Raw genomic sequence first — 17,512 nt, 5'->3', positions numbered from 1 at the left:
CTCTGAAGGCCTGGCCCACAGGCTGTCTCTCACCCAGCAAGTTCTGCTCCAGGAATGGGTGAAGTGAGGAACACTGCTGGAGTCGCTCCTGCCACGTGCTGGTCACGTTTCTGACACAGCCTCAGCACGCCCTCTGCCAGCCCCGCCTGCCAGTTTAGAGGCCGACAGCATAGTGGGCAAGAGCGTGGACTCTGGACAGAGCGAACTCGGGTTCCAATCCTAGCCCTCCCAGTTAACAGCCGTGAGCCTTGGGCAAGTGACGGAGCCTCTCTGTGCCTCAGTTTCCTCATCTGTAAAATGAGATTGTTGTGAGGACGATTTTCCTTTCCTTCTATGTTTCTTTTTTTTCTTGGCTTCTTGGCGATGTATAAAACACCACAGGTAAGTGCCTGGGTTGTAAAGTCACCCCCAAACCAGTGTCCAGATCAAGAGCTGGAACAAGACAGTCCCCAGAAGCCCCCCACCCCCCCAAGCAGTAACCACTCCCCTAACTTCCAATAGCATAGGTGAGTTTTTCAAGTTTTATTTTGCTTTTTTCAATTGAGGTGAAATTTACATGACACAACACTAACCATTTTGAAGTGTTAATTCAGTGGCCTTCTGTACCTTCACGGTGTTGTAACCACTGCCTCTGTCTAGTTCCACAACGTTCTCTCCACCCTAAAAGAAAACCCTGTGTTGATTAAGTGGTCAGTCCCCATTCCTGCCGCCTCCCAGCCCCTGGCAGCCACCAGTTTGTTTTCTGTCTTTATGAGTTTACTTATTTTGGACCTTTCATATAAATAAATCCTGCGATGTGTGGCCTTTCTTGTCTGGCTTCTTTCACTTAGTGTAGTGTTTTGGGGGCTCATCTGTGTCATGGCGTGTATCAGTACTTGGTTCCTTTTTATGGCCAAACCACATTCCACTGTATGGATGCACCACATTTGGTTTTTCCACATGTCTGTTGCTGGACATATGAGTTTTTTCTGCCTTTTGGCTCTTGTGAGTAGTGCTGCCATGAACATTTGTGTACAAGAATTTGAGTACTTGTTTTCGGTTCTTTTGGGTATACACTTAGGAATGGAATCCCAGGTCATGTGTTTCATGTTTATAATCTGTATTTATATAGATTTTATAAATTGGGTCATATATTCTATATTTATGATCTGATACATGTATATATTTTTTTAAGATTGGCACCTGAGCTAACAACTGTTGTCAATCTTCTTTTTTTTTTCTTCTGCTTTTTCTCCCCAAATCCCCCCAGTACATAGTTGTATATTATTTAGTTGTGGGTCCCTCTGGTTGTGGCATGTGGGACGCCACCTCAACATGGCCTGATGAGTGGTGCCATGTCTGCACCCAAGATCTGAACCAGCGAAACCCTGGGCCGCCGAAGTGGAGCACATGAACTTAACCACTCGGCCATGGGGCCGACCCCCTGATCTAATACATTTTATATAATTAGATCATATATGTATTCTATATATATGTAAAATCCAGCCATATATTCCATATTGATAATCTATGATGTATTCTATATTTAACTTTTTGCGAAAATGCCAAACTTTCCCAAAGGGCTGCACCATTTTCCTTTGTCACCAGCACTGCACAAGGGTTTCAGTTTCTCCACATCCTCTCCAACCGTGTTCTTTTTCTTTTTTAAAATTACAGCCTTTCTACCTGAGCGTGAAGTGGTATCTCATGGTTTTGATTTGCGTTTCCCTAGTGACTGATGGCGTTGAGCATCTTTTCATGGGCTCGTTGGCCTTTGTATATCTTTGGAGAAATGTCTATTCAGGTCCTTCGCCCACTTTTTAATTGGGCTGTTTGTCTTTTTCTTATTGAGTTGTAAGAGTTCTTTATATATTCTGGATACTAGATGCTTATCAGATACATGCTTCGTAAATATATTTGCCTGTTCTATTGGTTATATTTTTATTTTCTTGATAATGTCCTTTGCACCAAAGTTTTAAATTTTAATGATGTCCACTCTATTTTTTTCTTTTGTTGCTTCTACTTTTGGTGTCATATCTAAGAATCCATCACCAAATCCATGGTCATGAAGATTTACCTCTATGTACTCTTCTGAGAGTTTTATAGTTTTAGCTCTTATATTTAAGTAGATCTCTTCTGAGTTAATTTTTGTGTATGGTGTGAGGTAGGGGGCTAACTCTGTTCTCTGGCATGAAGATACCCAGTTGTCCCAGCACCATTTGTTGAAGATACTAGTCTTTGCCCATTGAGTGGTCCTGGCACTCTTGGTGGAAATCAGTTGACCATTGGTGTGCGAGTTTACTTTTTGAGTCTCGGTTCTGTTCTGTTGGCTTGTGTGTCTATGCTCATACCACACTGTTTGATTACTGTAGCTTTTTGATAAAGTTTTGAAGTCGGGAAGTATAAGTCCTTTTACTTGGTTCTTCTTTTTCAATATGGTTTTGGCAGTTTGGGACCCCTTGCTGTATCAGTTTGAATTCCATGTAAGTTTGAGAATTGGCTTTTCCATTTCTGCAGAAAAGGCTGTTGGAATTTTGATATGAGATGCGTTGAATCTGTAGGTTGCTTTGGGTGTGTTGGCATCTTAAATATATCAAGTCTTCCATCCGTGAATACAGGATGTCTTTGTGTTAAGTCTTTACTTTCTTTAAGCAATGTTTTATAATTTTTAGACTAAAATCTTTTGTCTCCTTATGCTACTGTAAACAGAATTGTTTTCTTAATTTTTTTCATTGCTGGTGTACAGAAACAACTGATTTTTGTGTGTTGATCTTGCTGAGTTTGTTTATTAGCTCTAGTAATTATTTTGTGGATTCTTTGTGATTGTCTATAGGATCATGCTATCTGCAAATAAAAATAGTTATCCTTCTTTTTCAAGTTGAATGCCTTTTATCTCTTTTTATTTTTCTTTTCCTCTCCCTAGAACTTCCAGTGCAGTGTTGAAAGCAGTGGTGAAAGTGGGCGTCTTTGTCTTGTCCTGGTCTTGGGGGAGAACTTTCAGTCCTTCGTCGTCGAGTGTGATGTTAGTTGTGGGTTTTCATAGATGCCCCTTATCATGTGGAGGAAATTCCCTTCTCTTCCTAGATTGCTGAGTATTTTTATCGTGAAAGGGTGTTGGATTTTGTCAAATGCTATTTCTGCATTGATTGAGATGATCATGTGTTTTTTTCCCTTTGTTCTATTAATGTGGTGTATCACATTGATTTTTCGTTTATTGAACCACCCTTGCATTCCTGGGATAAAACCCGTTTCATCATGGTGTATGTTCCTTTTAATATGCTGTTGAATTGGAGGGTTTGCTGGTTTTTGAACTTTATATGCATGGAGTAATTTAATATCTACATTTGGAAGAATTTAATAAGTTAAAACCTACAAGATACTTAGGACAGTGCCTGGTGCAAAGTACCGCTGTAGTATTATCTAATCATCATCCTTACCATCTTCCTCTTCAATTAATGCATGTCCCCATAAGAGGAAACAGACTCAGAGAAGACAAGCCACTTCCTGGTGGCTGCCCTGCCATCCTGCCTCCCCTTGTGCTGTGTGGATTAAGGGCCTGGCACAGTCTGCACAATGGGCTGATGATAAAGAGCATTTATTGAGTGCCTGCAGTGTGCTGGGCCCTAAGCTGGATGCCTATGGTGACCATCTCTTTTTTTTTTTTAACAGCTTGAGATATAATTCACATACCACTCAACTCAACCATTTAAAGTGTACCATTCAGGGGTTTTTCGTGTATTCAGAGTTCTGCATCCATCACCACAGTCAATGTTAGAACATTTTCACTGCCCTAAAAAGCAACCCGCTCTCCCCATTGGCCATCACCCTCCCGTCTTCCCCTAGACAACCCACCCTCCCCAGCCTTAGGCAACCACTGATCCACTTTTTTTTATAGATTTACCTGGTCTGAACATTTTATATAAATGGAGCCATATGATTTGTGGTCTTTGTGGCAAGCTTCTTTCACTCAGCAGACGATACGGTTCACCCATGTTGTAGCACATGTCCATACTTCATTTCCTTTTACCACCGAATAATACTCCATTGTATGGATATGCCACGTTTTATTTATCCATTCATTAGTTGGTGGACTTTTGGGTTGTTTTCCCTTTTTACTGTTATGAATAATCTTGCTATAGACATTTACATACAGGTTTTCGTGTGGCTATCCCTAGCAGCCCTCTGAGGAGCGAGTCCTTGTAGTGTATGTGTGTGTGTGTATACACACGGGGTGCTTGGGTATTCGTGGTTAGAACAAATGGAAGGGGTCAAGGGGCACTCAGAGGGCGCAGCAACAGTTACCCCCTGCCTGGCACAGTGTTGTGACATTTGATCCACCCGCACGGCTGTCCTGGCGGATCCCGGCCCATGGGATTTGGCCTTACAGGGCCACAGGGCATGTGTGTTTGGAAGCCTGGGCCTCCCCTGGGACAAGGCCACGGCTGGCAGGGGTGACTTGCTGCTGGCCACACGCTGAGGCAGCTGCTGCCCTGGGGCACTGCCGCAGGCGCCTTCCTGCCAGGCGTGACCTCTGGGTCCCTGGGCCCAGCCCAGCCAGCCTGCGTCAGCAGGGCCGCCCTGAGGGTTTCTCTGGGAGAGGCCCTCTCCTGCCCGCCCTCCTGTCCACCCTCCCCCACCCCCCCACCAGGCTGCCCCTTGGGAAGGCGCCTGGCGCCCTGGGCTGCCTGCCCTGACCTCTCCCTGCCCCCGCCTTGGTTCAGGTGAATACATCAAGACCTGGAGGCCCCGGTACTTCCTGCTGAAGAGTGACGGCTCCTTCATTGGCTACAAGGAGCGGCCCGAGGCCCCCGACCAGACCCTGCCCCCCCTAAACAACTTCTCTGTCGCAGGTGCGTCTCCTGGCGGGCGGGCGGGTGGGCCAGAGTTTGGGTGTTCAGAGAATGGCTAGCAGGTCTTGAGAGCACATGGGGGTCCGCACAGTGGGGCTGTGGGTCTGACAGGGCCTCTTTGTCCTCAGATCTGTTTCCCACCTTTCCCTGTGCCACCTCTGTGTCAGCTGAGCCCAGGGGCTGTATGGTGGGCGATGTCGAGCGGGAAGAAGGGAGAAGCTAGGCACTTCCCCAGCCCTCTGCCCCAGGCAGCGCCCCCTCTGTGACTCTGGCTCCTGCTGGCCAGGCCCCGTGGCTCTGGCTGGTGTCAGGGGTCTCTGCTCTCTCGTACCAGCCTGCTCCCCTGTCCCTCTAACCTGGAGGCAGCCGTGGCCGCCTCTTCAACCGATGGCAGGGCTCACCTCATGTCCTCCGTCCCCTCTGTGTATCCGAAGTGGTGCCTTCCAGTTGGACTCTGGCCACTGAAAGTTTGGCAGGCCCAGAACCCTTGCCTGGCCGTGTAGAACCGTGGTCCTGCCCCCTGCTTCCTTCCTTCCCTGCTGACCTGATCGGTCACCATGTCCTCGTTGTCCCACTTCCTAAGAACATTTCAGACAAGGCCATCTTTACTGTCACTTCTTGGCCCAGACCACTGTCCTCTCCTGCCCAGCTCCCTGCTCCTCCTCTTTCCCAGTCTCACCCCTCGAGAGTGCCCCCACTCACTCTCTCTGGAGTCCAGCCTCAGTCCCCTCTCTGTCCTGCTGAAAGCCTTGTCTTGGTGGCTTTCCCCGTGTACTAGTGACCGTGACATGGCTGTTCCCAGCCTCGTTTGTCACCTGAACTGCCAGCCTGTCCGGAGCATCTTCCTGCACTTTTCTTCCTGGGTGTCTGTCCTCTGGGTCCCTCACGCCCACCGTGTCTCAAATGGGCCTCCGCTCCTCCCTTCTACTCCCTGTCTCCATCTCGAGAGGGCCCTGCTGCCCCTGGTCCTCATGTTGGGGACCTCTCCCCACCTCCCCTGTGGCCTGTCTAGCTGCCCTCTCCTCCTCTGCCCACGGCCCCAATCTGGTGCAGTCCCGGCCTCCTCCCTGGGCTCCCAGCCTCTGTTCTGTCCTGCCCTCTGCATGGCAGCCCGAGGGATCTGTCTAAATCTGTTCGTGTCCCTTCCCTGTTTAAAGCCTTCTGCAGCTCCCGGTTGCCCTCAGGACGAAGTCCAGGTTCCTCGCCCCCTGAGCCCTGGGGCTGGCCCCTGCCCGCCTCTCCACCCGTCTCCCCTCTCGCCTCCTCACGCCTGAAGCAGGACGTCCTGTGCCCTCCTGCACCTCTGGGCCTCTGTCCATGATGCCCCCTTCAGTCTGACTGCATTCCCTGTTCCTTCAGGTCTCAGTGCAGAGATGCCCCTGCCTCTGGGAAGCCCTGAGCCCCGGGCTGGCTTGGCAGCCTCCTAGGCTTCCTCGCATCACAGCCCTGACCACTGAGTCCTCATCGCTTAGTGGTCTGTCCCCCTTGCGCGCGCACACACACACACACACACACAGGACCTTGAGCCCTGTGGGGCAAGTCCAGGGCTGTTTTGGTCACTAAAGTGTCTCAGCATCATCTGGCATGGGGCTGGCGCTCAGGAGGTGGCTCGCGGGCTGCAGGCTGGCACGGTTGTCCCCTCACCGTCCTGGCTGTGTCTTCTCTCTGCCTGCAGAGTGCCAGCTGATGAAGACCGAGAGACCACGGCCCAACACCTTTGTCATACGCTGCCTGCAGTGGACCACGGTCATCGAGAGGACCTTCCACGTAGACTCTCCGGACGAGAGGCGAGTCTGGGCCTCCGTGCGGCTGCCCTTGGAGAGTGGCCAGGCCCAGTGAGGAGAGGGACGCAGATGGACAGACTCCTGGGGGCCCTACTTGGGAGTTTTCCATTTCAGCCCTTCTGTGGGGTGGGGGAGTGTCTCCCTAGCTGGAGCTGGGAAGCAGGGGTTCTCAGTCTGCAGACCCCCGCTGTGCCATCAGACTGCAGGCTGCCTTGGACGCACAGTGAGGGGGAGCTTGTTAACAGTACAGAGCTCTGGGCCCCTGATTGTCTGGAGATCTGTGCAAGGGCCCCGGAGCTACATTTTCAGTGAACGTCTCCATTGACTTTGAGGCAGGAGGTCCAGAGATGCAATTTTAAAAAGATCGATTTAATAATCAGATCACATAGATTCTCCTAGCGCAAAAATCAGACAGTATAAGGAGGCGTCTGGTGGAAGCTTCCCTCTCACTTCTGCTCCCCTCCCCCGCCACCTGCCCCCGAGGTCACCACTGTCTCCTGCGTCCGATAGAGCTGCTTCTGGGCGGACAGGCTGCTCAGGTGGAGACTTTTGCCTTACAGCCCTTGTTTTCTCCTTTTACACAAGAGGTAGCATTGTCCACGGGCTGTTCTGAACTTTTCTACTTCTCGTATCCTGGGGAATCTTTCTGCTTCAATATAGAGAGAGCTGCTGCTGCTTTTTTCTTTTCAACCAGCTGGACGTGTATGTCCCCATGTTTAGCAGTTCTTTATTAATGATGAGGGAGGGCGTTTCCCGCCTTTGGCTCGTTACGAGCCATGCCACAGTGGAGTACCTCGTGTATGTCTCCTTTGCCACATGTGCAGGTAAATGTGTAAGGTGAATTCTCAGATGTAGGATTGCTGGGTTACAGGGAATGTGTATTTGGAAATTTGAGAACTGTTTCTGTTGGGCCCTGAGAGTGTCCACATAGCCACGTGTTTTCAAACATTTGGATTTTTACCAGTCTGATCAGTGGGAAATGGTACCTTATTTTAGCTGGCATCTCATGGGTTCAGCTGGCGTTTTCTCTCCGTTGGTGAGTTTGAGTGTCTTTTCATATATTCAAGGGCTGTGCGAGTTTCCTTTTCCGAACAGTCTGTTCTTATCCTTTGCCTGTTTTTCTCTTGGATAGTCTGTTTCTTATATATTAGGGAGCTTAGTCCTTTGGGATGAGTGGCAAATGTCCTTTCCTCACTTTAGCCCTTTAGGTGTCTCTTTGAGAAATACTCCTCTCACTTGTCTGTGGGGTGAGGATTCAGCTGACCCTCTGGAGAACCCTAAAACAGTGGCAAGAGAATTTTCTGCCCTGGTAGAAATGTTCTATACCTGCAGTGCCCGGAAGGGTAGCCATTGGTCACATGTGCCTGTTGAGCATTTGAACTGTGGTTAGTTCAACTGAGGAATGGAGTTCTTTTATTTAATTTAAATTTAAATAGCCACCTATGGCTAGTGGCTCCCTTGTTAAAGGGTGGGTTTCTAGAGTGAACACAAAACAATATCACAAAACTTCTTACCACAATCTGTACTGTAATTATCGTTGCATACCTTTGCAAGGGTAAAAATATACTCGCCCCACCAAGGGGAACAGAATTACCCTCTCAGGCCAGCCGAGGTGTTAATTAAAGCCTGGGGACCAAACCGTGGACGGCCAGTAAAAGCACATTGAAACCAGTCAGTGCCCAGGACCCGGGTGTGTTGGGCTGAGTTTTGAAGAACGGGTAGGAGCTGGCCATGGAGATAGGAAGGAGAAAGTGACTCCAGGAAAAGGGACCAGCATCACAAAGGCCTGGAGGTGAGGCAGCGTGACATTCCAGGGCCCAGAGGATCAAGGGCCAGGGGCCTGGAAAGGGGAAGTGCAGACCTTGGAGCTGGCAGCTCAGCCAGGGCCTGGCCTCCAGATGGAGATCCCCACAGGGCTTGGCAGGCGGTGAATCAATTGGGGTTTGTCACAGGGTTGCTAGAAGATTCAGGGGGATGATAAACAGGAAGCCCTTGGTTCAGCAGTACCTGGCACGCAGTGTGCAAGCCTGGAAAAGGAGCCGTGGGGAGCCGGCAAAGCAGACGGTTAGTGAGCAACACGCCGCTCTGGTTTCCATTTTAGTAAGATTACCATGCCCTTCAGTCAGGGGCAGAATCCCTTTCCTGAGCCTGTGGGGGCTGGAGGGCCCCGCCTCCCTCCATTGCTTGCACCTGCCGCTGCCACTGCTGGGAGAGCTGCTGGGACTGCTCTCAGAGCAGACCCCGGGTTCCTGACCTCAGCCCCGGGGAGGTGTGAGCCAGAGCCCACCAAGAGGGAGGCAGCTCTGCCCACGGCTGTTGTCACTGCCCCGCCGCACGTAGGCCTGAGCTTGGGGAGAGCGGGGGAGCCGGGGGTGTAGTGGAGGGCCAGCAGGGCCACTCTGGGGACTGGCTGATGCTTAGCTGCTGTAGCGGCCCGCTGACTGGGCTTCCTGTTGCCTCTCTGCCTTCCCCAGTCAGCTCTCCCCGGGGCAGCTGGAGGGATGGCCCGCCCGCTGCCCACTTGTTGTTTCGGCCAAACGTTTAGTGTAATGAATGGATGTCCAGGTACCCCGTGCCTCGGTTCAGCAGCTCAGCCTCTGCCACGTCTGCCTCATCTGGCTGTGTTTTCTGCTGAGTCTTGAACTTCTCTTCATACTTGGTGACTCTTTCCTCCTCAGTGCTCCAGGCGTCTCCTCAGAATAAGGGCTTTCTCCCGTAGAATCATAGTGCCAGGATCACAGCGGAGATGATTATTTATGACCTATGTTAGTAACATCCTCTCCGTATCATGCCGTACTGGAATTTCCCCAGTTGTCCACAAAATGTTGTTTTGCAAACCAGAATTCAATGAAGGTACATGTTGTCACTTGGGCCCATTTTAATCTAGTTCAGCCCTTCGTCTTTCTCCCCCCACCACATTGACTTTGTTTTGACAAGCCAGGCTGGTTGTCCTGTAGAAGGTCCTACACTGGATGTGCCTCATTATTGCCTTTTGGGACCGTTTACTTGTTCCTCTGTGCCTGTATTTCCTGTGAACCGGAAATTAGGTCTGGAGCAGGCCTGGCAAACCAGGGCCTGCCTCTTGTTTTTGCAGATAAAGTTTTATTGGAATGTGACCATGCCTGTTCGCTTACAAATGGCCTGTGGCTGCTTTTGCCTCACTGTGACTGAGGTGAGGAGTTGTCACAGAGACCGCATGGCCTGCAAAGCCTGAAATAGTTGCAATTTAGCTCTTTATAGAAGTCTGCAGACCCCTGGGCTTGGCAGGTGTACTCAATAGTTCTTCACGTTGCTATGATCTTTTTAATGTAAATCTAATGTCGTAATTTCTCTGCTTCGAACTCTGAGTGGCCTCCAGTCCCTCTTGGAGTGAACTTCTGAGTCTGTGCCATATTCTACAAAGTCCTGCATGATCTGGCCTCCTCTCCAGAGTCATTGCCTACTGCCATTTCCCTCACTTTAGCCACACTCCTTGCTGGTCTCCTTGCTGTTCTGTAGACCTGCCAAGCACACTTCTGATCTCAGGACCTTTGCACTTGCTATTCCCTTTGCTTAGAACCTTCTTACCCCAGATATCATTGTGGTTCTCTCCTTAACTTCCTGAGGTCTCTGCCCAAGTGCTACCTTCTCAGAGTGTCCTGCCGTGCCCCTCTTGTCTCTGTTACCCTTACTGTGCTTTGTCTTCATAGCACCTATCTACTGCATGTGACATTTTCTGTTTATTTGTGCAGGGAACATAAATAGGTGCTCAGTAAATGTTTGTCGAATGAATAAAAGAATGATTAAAACATTCTCTGTTGAGCCAGACCCTGTTCTAAGGTTTTTATGTATGTTAACTCATTTGACCCTCACAACATTTCTAGGAGGTAGTGAAACGGCTCGTGGTGGTGAGACAGCATGGGGAGTTACAGTGTAAAAGAAAGAAGGTCTGAAGGGCCTAGGTTTTCCCCATCAGGCGGGGCTGGGCCTGGATCAGCCAGCAGACCCCGTGAGGGTGTCTGTGAACAGCGGGGGACCCCCGATACTCTCCAGCTGTAAACACCCCTCTGGGTTGGAGGACGGCCCTGGCTAGGGAGCAAGGCCCCATCTGCCCTCAGACCAGCAGTCAGCTGTTAGTCCTGAGGCCGCGAGGAGGACGGGCCTATGCGCTGAGGACAGCTCTGCCACCTCCGCTGCACCAGGCTTCCTGCCGGGGCCCGGGCTCCGGAATCGGCCTGGTTGCTGTGCCCTTGCTCAGTGGGGCAGAGTTCCCTGGCTGTCCGGAGGAAGAGGAGGGGGGACGTGTGAAGGCGTGCCCCCTGGATCGCGCTCGCCGGTGCCTGCGCTTCTCTGTCTCGTCTGCCACGGCATCTCTGGCCCAGAGCTCTGCCACGGTCTCCTCATGCTTCCTCTCGCTGCCCCGAGCCGTACGCCACAGCAGCTGCTGCCTTAGAACAGGAATCAGATCTTGTCGGCCCTCGCGTAAACCTTTAGCGACTTCCCGTGAGGTTAGGGATTAGGATGTAAGTCCCTAACTTAGTGGCCCAAGGAGCCCGGTGTGGTCTGGGCCTCGCCTCCTTCCTACCCTCATCTCCATTCCCCTCTGTCGGGTCCAGCCACTGGTACCTGCTGGGCCTTCCACAGGACGCTGGCTCCCTTCTGCTCAGGCCTTCGCCACGCTGTCCGCTCCGCCTGGATTCCTTTCCCTCCAGCCACTTTGCACGGCCACCTCCTTCCCTCCGCTTCGTGTGATTCTCAGCCATGTGCTGAGGGCCTGGTCTCTGTGCCGGTGATGGTCCACTTCCAGGGGCATCTTTCAGGTCCTGGCTTAACGAGCCGCTCGCTCAGAGAGGCCTTCCCTGAGCGCTGTCTGAGAAGGAGCTTCCCTCTGGTCCCTGCCTGGGACCCTCGCACCTTTGTCTCCTCTGTTAGCCCGGGAGCTCTCACGGAGCTCGTTCCCTGCTGCGCCCTCAGCGCAGGATGAGGCCTGGCGCTCACAGGGCCCCAGGAAGCACTGCCGGCTGGGGGAGTTCTCCCAGCAGCCCTCTGAGGCACTCCCTCTGTGCCAGGCGCTGCCCCGAGCGCTGTATCTCTAGTGTTTCGTTTCACCCTTACACGCCCCTCTAGTCCCGGCTCGATGTGTCAGCCAACTGAGGCAAAGCAGAGTCAGATGACCTGCCCCCTGTGGCCTCCCGGAGGGGCCGAGCTAGGACTCGCGCCAGGCCAGCTGGTGCTCTCTGTGCTCTCACCGCTGTGTGTGCCCAGGGCACGTGGGAGGAGGACAGAGGCTGGAGAAGCGAGGCTGCTCAGGGTCCCCTGGCCCGTTCCCGGCGGAGCTGGGCTCCAGGCCCTGCCCTGGGCTCCCGGCTCCTGGACCCGTGCTGTGCTCTGCCTGGTGCTGCCTCCCCCGCCCCGGAGCCCAGTGAGGGATGGGAAGGCTCCTGCAGGTTCCCCTGAGAGGAGAAGTGCTTTGCAGTGGTAGAGATGCCAGGGTCCCTGGGCCTTTGCTTGGTGGTTGTGCAGCTGGGCAGACGTCAGCCTCTGTGCCTCCGTCTCCTGGTTTGTAGAGGTCGGTGAAGAACAGCGCCTGCTTCACAGAGGTGTGGGGAGGACTCCAGGAGGCCGCTCCCGTCTGGCCCATGCGCTCCGCGAGCAGAGGGCCTTTGGGTTCCTCTTTAGTGGGGGGCCCTCTCGAAGGGGGTCCAGGTCAGAACTCCCAAGGGGCAGCACTCCTTCACTCTGCTCCTTGTCCCCGTGGCGTGGTGTCCCTTATTCCCTGAGCCTTCCTGTGAGAGCGCCCTGCTTGGCCCTCCTGGGCCTTGTAAGCTGTGGCTTTCACCAGAGAATGGCGGCGTGGGGCCAGGAGCGGGGCAGGCCTGGATGCTAGCCTCGGCTCTGCCACCTCCTGGCTGTGCAGCCTCCACAGGCGACGCCACCTCTGAGTGCCTCACTTTCCGCATCAGAAACACGCCCCCTACCCGTCTCCTGCTCTAGAGAAGAACAGACCAAGGTGGTGTCTGAGGAGCCGTTATTTTTCTCATCGTGTCTCTTGGGGGGAAGGAGGTGGGTTCCCCTGAGGGCTCTCCTTTGAGGGGTGGCAGGCATGGGAGCCCCGGCTCCAGGTGGGCACTCCCCTCTGCCCCAGACACCATGTCGCAAACGCTTGCGGAGTAGCCTGGACGGAGGCCCTTGCTTTGCCTCTGGGATTCCAGTGCTGCAGCCTTGCAACCTCGGTCCAGTTGGAACTGAATCAGGGGCTTGTCAGGCGTGGGAGAGCCCCAGTGACCCCCAGCCAACCCCCAGCATCCCTGTGGGTTCTGCAGCTCCCTGTGGGGCTGGGCACCTCGGCCAGGGTGATGGGACACGTCTGGGCCCCACCCAGTGTGTTTAGCACCTTCCTGGAGTTGCGCATCCTCTGTGCGCGAGGTCTGCGCACAGCAGCCCCCCAGCAGCTCAGCACATCCCCTGTCTACCGTGGAGCAGGCTGGCCACGAAGGGGAGCTTGCCCAGGTGCCAGAGTTGCCGTTTGAGACCAGCTGGCGTGGCCCCGGAGCCCATGGCCCTGATCGCCACTCTGCGGCCCCAAGAGCCCCTCCAGAGCAGCCCCTCGGAGCTGCCGTGGGTGCGCGTGGGGTGCACTCAGCATCCCTCATTCACGCAGCTACTGCTCATGGACTGTGGCCTCCGCCCTCCCAGGCAGAGAGGAGAGCACCCTGTGCATCTTAGTCTGCTGCTCGCTGTCTCACGTGACAGCCCCTCAGGAGCTCTCTAGGAGATAGGTTCCTATCTTTTCTTCTTTAATATATTCACCACGTCTTAGGAGATTGGCAATTTTTCTTCAATCCCTGGACTTACACCCAAAGTGAGCATTTTAAAGTTTCTAAGAGGTCAGTTAGGATCTGACAAGCATATCGTGCGATGTGCCTCCCCCCGTTTTTGGAAGAACAGGAATATTCATGTAGGAATAGGGATTTATACTGTGATTTCTTCCAAACAGGGCGCGGGTTAAGGCAAGTTGAGAAATGCCAGCCTGAGGGTTGGTCAGGGACGGAAGAGGCCACTGCTGCCCTGCCTGGGTGTGCACCAGGTCTCAGTGTGAGCCCTGCCTGGGTGTGCACCACGCCTCAGTGTGTGCTCTGCCTGGGTATGCACTGGGTCTCACTGTGTGCCCTGCCTGGGTGTGCACTGAGCCTCAGTGTGAGCCCTTCCTGGGTGTGTACTGGGTCTCAGTATATGCTCTGTCTGGATGTGCACCGGGTCTCAGTGCGAGCCCTGCCTGGGTGTGCACCAAGCCTCAGTGTATGCTCTGTCTGGGTGTGCACCAGGTCTCAGTGTGTGCCCTGCCTGGGTATGCACGGAACCTCATTGTGCACCCTGCCTGGGTGTGCCCCAGACCTGTATACTGTCTGGGTGTGCACTGAACCTCAGTGTGCGCCCTGCCTGGGTGTGCCCCAGGCCTATATACTGTCTGGGTATGCACCAAGCCTTGGTGTGCACCAGGCCCGGGAGCTGCCGTGCTCACTCACTCCCCAGATACCCCCCTGGTACCTGCCCAGGCGTATGAGCAGACGGCATCCCTGCCCTCGTGGGGTGGACGCACATGGCTTTTAGGCCCCAGACTTGCCTAGGCTTGGGGAGGGCCAGCGTGCCGCCACTCGATGTTCGTGCTCACGATACTCACCCGTCTGTCTAGGAAGCACAGTCTTGTGTGAGCGAGGCCACTTGGAGAGGCAGAGCTCCGGGTGAGAAGGGCACTCCTGGGCTTGGTTGCAGCAAGCTTCAGCCAGTGGGGAGCTAGGCAGGAACCGCCCTGCCCGTTGGGCCCGGAAGGTCCCAGGCCCTCCGCGATTCTAGTTGCCAGGCTTGGAGCAGTCACTGTGCTTTTCTGGAATTTTGTTTGCTAATTCATGCCTCAGTTTCCCCATCTGTAATGCAAGAGGAGGGGTGAGTGCTCTGTACATGTGTGTTATTAGAGGACAGTGTAATGGGACTCGTCTTCACTCCTGACTCCCAGTTCTCCCTGGAGGCAGCCAGAGCCCGTGTCAAGCGTGCGCTTCCAGAGGTGTTTGTGCTGACGTGAGCGCATGTCTGTGTGTAAATTCCTTTTGCTTCTGACTCCAACAGTGTGATACTCTGCGCCGTTCCGCCCCTTCCTTTTTCCACTTCAGATGTCTCAGGTCATTCCACGACCACATACAGACCTGCCTCGTTTGTTCTCTCTGCCTCGGAACGGCTCCTTGCACACATGCTTCAGATGTCTGTCCATCTCACGACCCCATCAGCTCAGTGCCGTTGCCAGGCTTCAGCGGGTCTAAGACAGCTCGGCCTGAGGTCACACCATTGTTTTATGTCATGTCGAGAGAGCAATACCCAGTTAAGTGAAGGCAGGCTGCCAACTGTGGGGTGCATGCGGACTCCAGCCATGTCAGCACATGGGAGAATGGGCTTGGTCTAGGACTGGTGGACTCCCAAATCAGTGCTCCTTGGTACATGAGGAAGTGGAGACTCAGAGGAGGGCACAACAGCAGGGTGGCCCAGGCTCAGCTTTGGGATCCCAGCCTTGTGTGACCTTGGGCAGGGGCCTCAGTACCCCCTGGGGCCAGGGGACGAGTCCAGAAGATGTGTGGCTGGCCACACTCACCGGCCTCGTTGCACTTGCTGTGATTTGGGAGGTGATTTGGGAGGTACTCTGAGTTTTCTCATTCCTAGTGGACGTTTTGTTTTTCCCACCGTTCGTGTGGCTGTTGTGTAGACGTAAGCCATGTCCATGGCGGGGTTCAACATATCTTGGGTTGAGCCACCTAAAATCGTGTAGTGGGTGAAAAATGGGGGAAAGGACAGTTAGTATCATTCAGCCTCGTATTTTTTTCTTTGTGGTCTCTGGTCATTTTTATTTCTTTCTTCTAGATACATTTTCCTTCTCTACAGATAGAACAGTTTGCAAGTATCAAAAGAAAATTCTTTCCCAGCAAGTTCCACGTCATGAGTGACACAATTAGTTTATTGTTCTTAAACTCGGCTCCCTTCGGCTGGGACCTGCTTCTCTGTCCCCCTGCCACCTTCTGTTCCACGTCTCTGCCCCCCAGGACCCTCTGTCCCTGACGCAGCCTCCAGGCAGACAGCCCCGGCCTTGTAAGAGCCTCAGCTTTTTGGCTAATGGGTGCTGCCATTTACTCTCGGTTTTCTCTTACGAACCACTGGTGGCTCGTACACTTGAGCTCGTCCTTAGTTCCAGAGGAACTCGGAGGAGCGCAGTCTCTCGCTCCTTCAAGGCTCAGGGTGGTGGTCCATTTCCAAGTGGCTTGAAGAGAGCTGGTCTCCCCTCTGATCATTAATCGTTGCCTGACTTCAACATGGTGCTTCAAGTGGCACTCAGGCCAGGCCACTCCTGGGACCGAGGTGGTCTCTGTCCTTATCCCAGTCTTGCTCACTCCCGCCCACTGCAGCCAGGGGTCTGTAAAGTCTCCGTCCGGTCCCGTCCACTCTCCCCAGCTGAGACGGAGGTCGCCAGAATGCCCAAAGGTGTTTGCTCAGTTGCCTGTTGGAGGGCGTGGGGCTCAGCCCTTCCCACCCCGAGGCCCAGGCTCCCCGGGGCTCACGGCTCCTGTGACGTGTCCCCACACAGGGAAGAGTGGATGCGGGCCATCCAGATGGTCGCCAACAGCCTGAAGCAGCGGGGCCCCGGGGAGGACCCCATGGACTACAAGTGTGGCTCCCCCAGCGACTCTTCGGCAGCCGAGGAGATGGAGGTGGCGGTTAGCAAGGCGCGGGCCAAGGTGGTAAGTGCTGGGGGCGGGCGGCCGAGGGTGGGGGCTGCCAGTCTGTGAGGAGCCTGCTTCCCCGGCGCTGGCCCTGCTCCCCTTGGTTTCCATACAGAGTGTGCAGGGGCCACCAGGACACTTTCTGACTGCCCTGGAGGGTGGACGATTGTGGTGTAGATGCCCCAGGGCTGCCCTGTGCCCAGGGGCTGAGGGCAGCGTCACCCTGAGAGGTCGTGAAGACCTGTCTCCCCACCTCAGAGTCCTCCCAGGGCCGCGTGCCTGGGAGCACCCAGTGGTGGGAGCGCCTTGGTCCGAAGGCCACTGCAGAGCAAGCAGTGGCTGCACATCCTCCCTTCCTGCTCACGCCTGAGCATCTTGGCAATAGGCTCTCCGAGTTTTCTTTCTTTGTTAAAATTTCCTCCCGTGGGCCGGGTGCCAGGCACTGACTGCCCTGCTCTCCCCATGCCCGGCAGACCATGAACGACTTCGACTATCTCAAACTCCTGGGCAAGGGCACCTTTGGCAAAGTCATCCTGGTGCGGGAGAAGGCCACTGGCCGCTACTACGCCATGAAGATCCTGCGGAAGGAGGTGATCATCGCCAAGGTGGGTGCTCCCAGGGCTGCTGTTGGCTGGCCTCTGTGGGGGCACAGTCTGGAGCCAGATTGCAGTGGGGAGCACGCATGGGGCCAGGACACTCACCGTGCCTTCTGCTGCTGAACTGTCCTTTCCCGCACCCAGACCCATCCCCTGGGCTCCGTCCCATAAGTCCCCAGTCAGAGAGGGGGAGCCTGAGGCCCAGGGAGAGAGGGCCTGCCTGCCCCTGTCCCCGAGCCTGCGGATGCATGTGCAGTGTCTGCCTGGGCCCCACCCAGCAGGGCTGTCAGGGCCTGAAAGGCGGTCCCTCGCGACGATAAAGGGCCTGTGGGGAAGCGCCAGGGTGGGGGCTTGGCTCGGGGTGTCTCATTTGGAGGCTGGGCCAGGAGTGGAATTCTATTCCTTCCTTCCTTACTTAAAGAGTTTAAAATGGAAAATTCCTAAAGTACACAAAATTTTCAAAAGACAAATATAACGGGCTCCCTTGTAGGCATCATCCAGCTTCAACAATTTGGCCAATCTTGTTTTTATTAACTGTGCCCTCCCTTCTTTTTGTTCTGGAA

The 17,512-nt window shown here is 53.9% G+C and overlaps 1 protein-coding gene across 4 annotated transcripts in view; it reads left to right on the top strand.

The window, feature by feature from the left end:
• The window catches only part of AKT2 (AKT serine/threonine kinase 2), a 45,855-nt gene that overhangs the window by 20,867 nt on the left and 7,476 nt on the right, over positions 1–17,512 (top strand). For all 4 annotated transcript variants that reach the window (XM_044759048.2, XM_014860254.3, XM_014860255.3 and 1 more), the window contains exons 3-6: positions 4,701–4,829; positions 6,505–6,616; positions 16,218–16,371; positions 16,827–16,958. In XM_044759048.2, the coding sequence (XP_044614983.1) occupies positions 4,701–4,829; positions 6,505–6,616; positions 16,218–16,371; positions 16,827–16,958 (527 nt within the window). The remainder of the gene's footprint in view (positions 1–4,700; positions 4,830–6,504; positions 6,617–16,217; positions 16,372–16,826; positions 16,959–17,512) is intronic.

The sequence above is a fragment of the Equus asinus genome, chromosome 26, assembly GCF_041296235.1.
Source record: "Equus asinus isolate D_3611 breed Donkey chromosome 26, EquAss-T2T_v2, whole genome shotgun sequence".
NCBI classification, from domain to species: Eukaryota; Metazoa; Chordata; class Mammalia; order Perissodactyla; family Equidae; genus Equus; species Equus asinus.
The sequence above is the reverse complement of the archived record's forward strand: the minus strand, read 5'-3'. Positions and strand labels throughout refer to the sequence as shown.